Source organism: Azolla caroliniana, unplaced genomic scaffold (assembly GCF_043228905.1).
Source record: "Azolla caroliniana isolate FFs.n. ecotype wild unplaced genomic scaffold, voAzoCaro1.0.p SCAF_18, whole genome shotgun sequence".
In the NCBI taxonomy this organism is placed as follows: Eukaryota; Viridiplantae; Streptophyta; class Polypodiopsida; order Salviniales; family Salviniaceae; genus Azolla; species Azolla caroliniana.
This window is the reverse complement of record NW_028230453.1, coordinates 11,147,594-11,156,432: the sequence shown is the minus strand read 5'-3', so window position 1 is coordinate 11,156,432 and position 8,839 is coordinate 11,147,594. Positions and strand designations below refer to the sequence as shown.

The window sequence follows — 8,839 nt, the reverse complement described above, 5'->3', positions numbered from 1 at the left end:
GAAGGAGGGAGGGGTAAATTGTAGATTTTAAAGACACAGCGTTCCGAGCCACGGAAGGAAAGAAAGAAAGAAAAGAATTTTAGATCCATCCAGCCCTCCACCCCAAATCAATGAAATAAATATATACATATATGTACATATACATATACATATATGAATCTATGATATACATATAGATTGTAAGCAGAAAAGGAAGAAGCAACAATTTCGTGAGACGCAACACAGACGAGCGGGCTTTTTGTTAGCAGGGAAAATGAAGACGACGAAGGGCGGGAAGGTCATGAATCCTACAGATGCCTACAGAAAAGAGCTTCGAAAAAAGGAACTAAAACGGGTTCGTTACCTTTAACTCTCTATTCTTCGTTGCTTCGTTCCTTTATTTTTTTCTTTCCCCTGCTTTGCACCCTTCTTAGGGTTTTCCTTTTTGTGTAATCGTTGTTATTTTCTGTTCCTTGCTTTTCCTGCTTTGCACTGCGCGTACCAATTTTTGTTTTGCAAACTAAAATATATGGAAGTGTCTTTTATGGTGCCTTCGAAATTCCGTTGGTCGTTTGATACGTACCCCATTTAGATTTTGTCAATTCATAGGTTCTCGAAGCATTTCCTTGCTTGTCATTGTAGACATGATGAGGGTAGGCTTGTTTTATGCACAATTTGATGTTAGAGAGAGAATGGTTTATAAGCTATGTAAACCTTGGATTTGTATATGTAGAATGTGCTGTCATCTGCATGAGAGGTAAGAACTGACTAAAGAGGGTGTGTTATAAGGATTAAACTTATACGTAAACTTATGTGTTTGAACTGATTTTATTTGCAAGAGAGACAAAGACTGAGCTGTGAGAGACAATGATGAGGATGCTATTTTTACACCCTAGATAAGACTTTATTATCATTAACCGTGGTCATTATGACATTATGGAACCAAAATGATCACGAAATTTGTGCACTTAATAAGTTACACTTGATGTTCAAGAACTTAAAGAGAGCTGAATTTTGTTTGTGAAAAATGTGTTTTTCAACTTGTTCTCATTTCAAGAGTTAGAGAGGCAACCTGCTACGATATTGGTAGATCTTCATGAATCTTTTCTGACATTTATTTTTGCAAATGTTTATTATTTCTTGTAGTTCTTGTTTGTATATAATTTCCATCTCTCTAGGATCTCTCGTTTTTCTTGCTTTATGACTTCCACATAGACTGGGTTATATAAACTTTATGGGAGAAGACATTAATAATGCTACCTGTTTTTCTTGAAGAACAAGGATGTGAGATTGTGGGATATATCATTTAGGACTTTTGCTTTATTCTGTGGGAAACTTCTACAGTTTTAGCTTTCAACGCATTTGAACCTTCTCCATTAGGTTGTATATCACTGTGCTTGGGCTTCTTTCAGTTGTGCTTTTTAATCTTGCTGTTTTTTCGTTTGCTGTGCTGAAGTTCTATTTTAAATAATGAAGGGGTTTGTGTCTTGGAGGTAGGTATGACTGTTGCCTAGTATCATGGCATGCCTAGCGTCATGGAGGTAGGCATGAGTGTTTCCTGGTATGATATCATGCTATTGACTGTTGACCAATGTGCACATCATGACTGAATTAGAATCTGGCTTCTTATTTCTACTGGATGTGCTACATATATAAGAATTCTAAAATAAGGATATATATGGTCAATAACATGAGTAGGTAGGGATCCAAAATAAGGATGGTCAATAGGATGATCATATATGATACATGCTAGGGGTAGTACATGAAAAGTTATTATTTAGTCACACTTGTTTATCTTTATGTAGTATATCATATAATTTGAAAATAAGTGGAACCATAGTTTTGTTAAGTATGTCATCACTGAAAAGGTCAAACCTTATTGTCCAGATTTGTTTTGGAGCATGGTTGGTACCATTGTCCATTGCTTCTAAGTTTTCACCACATGTTTTGGGATGGAATTATTATGAGAAGCATATGTAAATATATGATATCTTCCAAGTTTATATTATGTCTTTAGCCTTAACTTCTGGGAAGGTGGTGGATAGCCTTGTGTGACATGATATTTTATAAAATTTCATTAGGGGGCTCTAACACACTTAGAAAAGGGATGCACACATGTATGCAAATGCATGCAACAGGGAAGAAACCAAAAACTGATTTGGAGAATTCATATATGGTTATTGATAAACATTCGGCTATATGGAAAAGGAATACCATGTTCTGGAATACTAGAGATGGAGTAATTCCAGAAATTAGGAACACTATTTCTTTGCTAGGGTACTTGTGGGATACATTTATTCTTGTTAAATATTGTGACAAACCACAGCCCCTCTACTAGTGGGACTTGTGGGATAATATATATTCTTGTTAAATAAGGGTACAAGATACAATGCCTCTACTAGTGATTTTTATATTTCTTGTTTCATTGTTATTTTGTTTTCCAGAATAAGAAGGAACGGAAAAAGGTGCGTGAAGTTGGTATCCTTAAGAAAGACCCAGAAGCTATAAGGGACCAAATTCGGAAACTTGAAACTATGAGTAAGTGTCTTCAATTAATTATGTTCTGGGAATCCATCTCTCTCTCTCTCTCTATATATATATATATAGATAGATAGATATGTATGTATATATATATACGGGCAGCAACATTTTTTTTATCTTAATTAGAATCTTTAGTCAAAACAATGATGATTTAGTTTGTATGAATGAGCATCCTGCCATTCTACTCAGTATTGAAATAAAAACCTGATGCCGAAATATGATGTAAAATTAAATCTATGCACAATCGTAAATGTCCAGCACTTTTCCACCTCAAGGATAAATGCATGACACGTAACAAGCTTATGGGTACTTGGGTGAGGCTTACCTGCCAGTCTCTTATAAGTAAAATCAGGTTGGCAACTTTAGCAGCTTACTGAAATTGGACCAACTTTCCATTTAAGGGGCTGATTTAGGTCGTCATTGATTGGCAAGAGTTTCTCGAACATTCTTTGTAAACATCGCGTCATCACTATCTCCAAAAGGTTCATAAAACTGGGTTTTGTAACATCCACAACTGCAGACATTGTCTCTATCCCCTTGGCATGATAAAGATATCAATATCTGTAGACATTTTACAATCTCCTTATCATATGCATGCAAAACACTTGACTCTTTGCATTCTGCAAGGTCATCCTATGGTCTTCAGGTTTTCAAATCCCTTTGAGTAAATTAAAAAACCCACTATTGCAATCTTACCAAAATTGCTTTGAGGATATCATATACATGCAAAACACTTGACGCATTGCATTCCCCAAAGCCATCCTGATTGTGCCAATGTATGTTTCCTCTTTTCCTTTGGTCATCAGATTTTCAAAACCCTTAAACTAAAAAAAACCACTGTTGTAATCCTTCTAAAATTTCTTTGAGGATATCATATACATGCAAAACACTCGACTCTTTGCATTCCTCAAAGTCATCCTGATTGTGCCAATTTATGTTTCCTCTTTTCCTTTGGTCTCAGATTTTCAAAACCCTTTGGGTAAAATAAAAAATCACTATTGCTATCCTACTAAAATTTCTTTGAGGATACTTCAAGAAAATTGCTTCATATCTCTTGGTAAAACCAATCTAATGCATGGATGACAGTTTTGATTAGACAAGATTGCAACTGTACTATTATGCCATAATCGTGCTTTTTGGTTATTTTCTATTCATTATGTGTCTATATATGTGTATATATTTGCCAAACTTACTCATCCATCAATTGTATTTGAACAAGTTTAAGTTTGAGTCAGCTCAGTGGTTACATGCATTTAGTGTCATGTTTTCCCTTAATATGCATTCACTCATGTCTTTAGTGAATGTCAACTTTCAATTTGAAATGTATTTGATTGTAAACCTTGGAAGGAAATTAAATGCACTATGTCTAAGTTTGATAGTTCTTTAAAAATGATATTGGTATGTATGCATATAACACTACTAATTTGATTATTTTCTTTAAAACATTTCTGTACTTATGTGATTCTGAAATTTAATTTCCTTCGGGGTACTTGTTTACCATTATATTTAATTCTGTTCTCTATGCATTCAAGTTGAGATTCTGGCCCAAGTTTCATGCAATATTTTAAAGCCACAAGGACCACACAATCACTCACCTAGAGCTGTACAAGGTGTTATACGTTATAGTATGTATGGTTGCAGTCCGTTTTAGTGTAATTACTTTGTACAGTACACTACCTAGTATGAAGTGTTAATTTGCATTCGAGTTATTTCAAGGTTTATGATAAAATCTCTTTTCCTTGTTCTTCTTGGTACTATTGATGATGAGTCCTGACAACTGGTTATTGAGGCAGTGGAAAGAGTTGGTAATGATGGATACACTTATATATTTGAAGGTGTTTATCTGAATAAACTCTTTCATTACACTTGGGAAGTGATTGTTCCCTTGCTACATTCTCATATTCGTAATATCGGCTTTGTGACTCTAATGGATTGAATTTGATAGTAATTCTTCTTGCAAATGGTAGTGAACACGTTTGTTGGCTGATGCTGGAAACCACTCATTTCTGCCTTGGATATAGAGCAGCATTAAACGGAATCCACACTTATTAGCCTGTGTGCTAGGTGGGGCTTCAAGATTTGTCTACTTTCACAATGAGGTGTCACTGCACTCTTAATGTGTTTTTGACACACAATTTATAAGGTGGTCTAGCAGTTTGATGGACAAATTGGGCAGCTTAAATATGGTTAATGATATTTGCCATGTATATGTCATGTTTAAATTAACTGACTTTTGTAACAGAGGCTGATGGGGCTTTGGATAAGACTAGGAGACACAAAAAACGACAACTTGAAGATACACTGAATTTGGTGATGAAAAAGAGGAAGGTTTGTTTCTTTCTTGTTACCTAGTTATTCATTCTCAACTTCAGGTATTTCATTGCAATTTATGTTCCACATGTTCCATCACGATTAATGTGGGTGGAGCTTTCTCTAGGAGTACGAAGAGAAAATGCGTGAGAAGGGCGAAGAGCCTATAATGTTCAGGTGATTGCTTTTTTTTCTCTTTTTCTGTTTGTCATTGGAGTGGGTTATAACAACTTTGAAATTACCTTTCACTGTATCTTAATGATGATTGTTTTCTATTAGTCATTTATCTGCACCGCGAAGAACAGCCGAGGAAGAGCTAAAGGCAAAACAGATGAATCCAGAGGTATTCTTGCTATAATGGCCTCCTTGCTTTGGTGATTTATGCTATTATGTGATTTACTCTGCTACCTTCAGTTGGTTTTGGTGATATGCTATTTATTAACCACATGTATTATTTTCTAATTTTCAGGATTCTATTTACTTTCATCCTACATTAAACCCAACAGGGGCACCACCCCCTGGAAAACCTCCAATGTATAAATCTAACGCAGGTATGCTTGATTGAATTCTTTATATCAAGAGATTCTCACTCCTTATGACCTCTCTATGCATAGCTTTTGAGCAATTCCCTTTGGTTGATTGATATCTTGTCATCAAGTAGTTTCCAGCAACCTTTTACAGTATTCTACTCATTCCTTCTGTTAAGAATGTCTTTGTAATTGATAGACCAAGTTAAAGTAAAAAAAGGTGAAGAGGTTGGATAGAGGAGCCTGATCCTCCTGATCACCCCCGAGATATGATCAAGACATAGTTGCAATGAAAGCCTAGACTGCACCACTAGTGTCTCAAGACTTTAGCCTTTTGACGTAATGTGTCTATGAGGGTAGCTAGGCCGCTTGAATAGGTATGCCTTATTAAAAGACTTCATTCATTGGTGGTCAAGATCATGATAATTCATGCACCTATCATTCCCTCTATCCATCACGTTAGTTCCTTTATAATAATAGTGAACATACCCGTCACTTTATGTTTTGCAAATACTAGTTACCTACCCTCGCATATGTTATGCGTACATAAATAAAATAATCTGCTTACATAACACCTTCTAATATGCAGGTTCAAGCAATCTGCTTTCAGAAGATGGAGACATGGATACAGAGATGATTATACCGATTCCGCCTCCACCACCATTGCCGATGGCTGAAGGAGGAACTTCTGCTGAAGAGGCAACAATGATCCCATTGTCAGTTCCGGTGCCACCACCACCTCCTGCTCCACCTCGTCCAGGTGGCTCAGCAGCTCCATCTTTACCCCTGCCACCACCACCTCCTCCAGGGCCACCTCCAAAGGTTCGATCTCAAATATTATTGCCACCACCGCCTCCTCATCGGCAAATGCAACCTCCTCCTCCAGGTACAGGTGCAGGAACAACAATAGGCATTTTACGAGCTGTGAGACCTCCAGGGATTGATGATACCAATGAAAAGATGAGTGGGAGTGCTCATGATTGGGTATGTTTTTATCAAATTCTCAGAATCATGTTTTACTTACTACCCTGAAAAGAAAATGATTCATGTAATATAAGGAAAATGGGTTACAAAATATTGTTTCAAGTAGAACCCAGAAAAGATAGAAATTTGATTAATTGCTCTTAAAATCCTTGATACTTGTCTTCAGAGTGAATAACGTTGCTAAATTTACTGAAACATGAAAGCGAGGGACAACATTGTAAAATATTTTTTAAAGAACTAATGCACCATAACTAAATCTGTCTATTGTTTGGCTCTTTGTATCTGTTGATATGATGCATAATATTGCTCGTTGCTTTACCCAAAATTTATATCTGGTTTCAGGTGTCTCCCCCTACTCAAGATGGAAAAACTGAACAAAAGAATGAAGAAAGTCAGGATAATAAGGGTGCGCTACCACCACCAGAGAGACCACTGCCACCACCACAGCAGTTGGTGCAAAAACCTGTCAGTTCTCTACCATTGCCGCCACCACCTCCACCTCTGGGCATGATGAGGTCAATCAATTCTCATGAAATGCTGCCACCTGGCAGCATTTCGAGACTTCCTCCACCACCTCCACCACCTGGCTTGAGGCCTCCACCTCCACCTCCACCACCACCACCTCTCACAGGACAATCTTTTCCGCGAATGATGCCGAATGGTATACCTATGGTTCCTTCACAGCCTCTTGGACTACCACTGCCACCCCTGCCACCGTCTCTAACAAGGCCACCTATTGGAATGCCTGGGGCTCCTCTTATGCCACTGCCCCCTAGAGTAGTGTCGATGGACAGTAACCCATCATTGGATGAGGTTGGGAAAGCTTCTTTAAAGACATCCTTTGTAAAATCTGCTGCTCCAACGGTTGTGAAACGACCTCTTGCTCAACACACTCCTGAGCTCACATCAATGGTAAGCCCTCCCTCCCTCTTTTGATTTTCCCGACACCTGACTTTATTCATATTACAAGAATATCCTGAAGTTTTCATAAATGACCAGAATACTCCATTGTAATGGTACACTTTGTACTACTACATTGGGGTAATCTGCTATTTTATGAAAACTTCAGAGTATTCTGGTAAATATTCTGCAATCTATGGGATTTTGGTGTGTTTTCCTTTTTTTTATAATAGCATTTTTTAGTGGGAAATATTATTCTCCTTTCAACTATTTTTGTAACAACAGGTTCCAGCTTCAGTGCTTGTACGAAGAGAGAGTGTGCATAAGACAAAAGCTAAACCCTCTATGGCTTCCTCCCATGCTGTGGTCAATGTAGCTAAAATTTCATCAGCGCATCCTATCCCAAAACCACAAAGTATTGATGATTCTTACTCAGCATTCATGGATGACATGAAAGCTCTTGGTGCTTTTGATGGTGATTTCTCTTGACAAGTTTATAGTAATTAACATTTGAACGAGGTTTAAGGATTCAAAATGAGTTGATTTCTTCAAAGCAGTGATTTACTCAAGTTTTGCCCATGGGAAATGTATAGTTCATTGGTTGACATTGGTGATCCATTGGGAAAAGAGACAATCATTGTAGGGCACCGTTGAAGATACCCTAGCTAGTACGATATGATTTCAGAGTGAAGTCTGGGATGTGCCTACCTAGTCTTATGGAATACATACTCCATTCTGTAGGCCTAATACTGCTGCACTATGTGCTTGTGCCGAACTTCTCTAATCATGTTTCTAAGTGAACAATCTTATGTTCAAGCTCAGAAAATATCAATGGAATTTACTCCAGATCTTTGTTCCTCATTATTTATGTACTTTTAAGAAGCTATTTTCATGTTTCAAATTTTTTGTTTTGTAGGGCAGTACATGGAGCTTCTGAATTTTCTTTACTGTACTTTTTTTCAGTTGTACATAAATCTAAAGCTGTCAGGTATCCATGGAATTTTTGTACCATGAAATTTTCTGTTGTTAGATTGTCAGTCCCTATGTGGTCTTTACTGTCTAATGCAGAATAAAATCAAAGAATAATTGATCAATAGGAAAGGTAAGTTTCAACATGGGCAATAATAATGATGACAAAATCATCCATAAAATGTAAGATCTTTGGATGTGCATTGGGGCCAAGAATTGTCATCCTATTTAACAGTTTATGTTTGATCAACCAATTATGTGATTCATTGCTTAAGAAAACCTTAATCCATGTGAGAAAGTGCTTTTTGAACATCTATTGACATGTAAAACCTATCAAATTGCATAATCTACACATTCGCAATTTCCATCAATGTCAGATTATGAGCAAGTGCCACTGCTTCTTACAGAAGATTTTTTAAGGCTCATAGCAAAAGGTAAATGATCTTGGATGCCTTGAATTCCAGGAGGAAGTCACTATTAGTAATTGAAAGTAGAAGAAGCCCTTTGATAATGGTTGGTTGAAATTGCCATGCCTACCCAATTTGTAGAATGTGCTGAATTGAAAAGTAAAACCTTATTTAACCTACACAGATTCAAATAGTTGTAGCTTTTCGTTATATGTTATATTT

At 36.9% G+C, this 8,839-nt stretch overlaps 1 protein-coding gene across 2 annotated transcripts; it reads left to right on the top strand.

Moving 5' to 3' along the window:
• Window positions 1-202: 202 nt before the first annotated feature.
• ELF5 (proline-rich family protein) lies at window positions 203-8,102 on the top strand. 2 transcript variants are annotated; one of them, XM_087333997.1, is made up of 9 exons: window positions 203-334; window positions 2,424-2,517; window positions 4,763-4,848; window positions 4,958-5,007; window positions 5,110-5,173; window positions 5,300-5,381; window positions 5,947-6,341; window positions 6,684-7,253; window positions 7,527-8,102. In XM_087333997.1, the coding sequence occupies exons 1-9, from the start codon at window positions 254-256 to the stop codon at window positions 7,728-7,730; spliced, it is 1,626 nt and encodes a 541-aa protein (XP_087190123.1). In that variant the 5' UTR covers window positions 203-253; the 3' UTR covers window positions 7,731-8,102. The 2 variants fall into 2 exon arrangements, with proteins under 2 accessions (XP_087190123.1, XP_087190124.1); XM_087333998.1 differs by lacking the exons at window positions 203-334; window positions 2,424-2,517 and adding an exon at window positions 4,507-4,584.
• The last annotated feature ends 737 nt before the right edge of the window (window positions 8,103-8,839 follow it).

Coding starts and splice junctions, on each gene's coding strand:
- ELF5 (XM_087333997.1), top strand. CDS start 254: ATGAAGACGACGAAGGGCGGGAAGGTCATGAATCCTACAGATGCCTAC. Junction 4,849..4,957: donor TGGTGATGAAAAAGAGGAAG/GTTTGTTTCTTT, acceptor AGCTTTCTCTAG/GAGTACGAAGAGAAAATGCG. Junction 5,008..5,109: donor GAAGAGCCTATAATGTTCAG/GTGATTGCTTTT, acceptor GTTTTCTATTAG/TCATTTATCTGCACCGCGAA.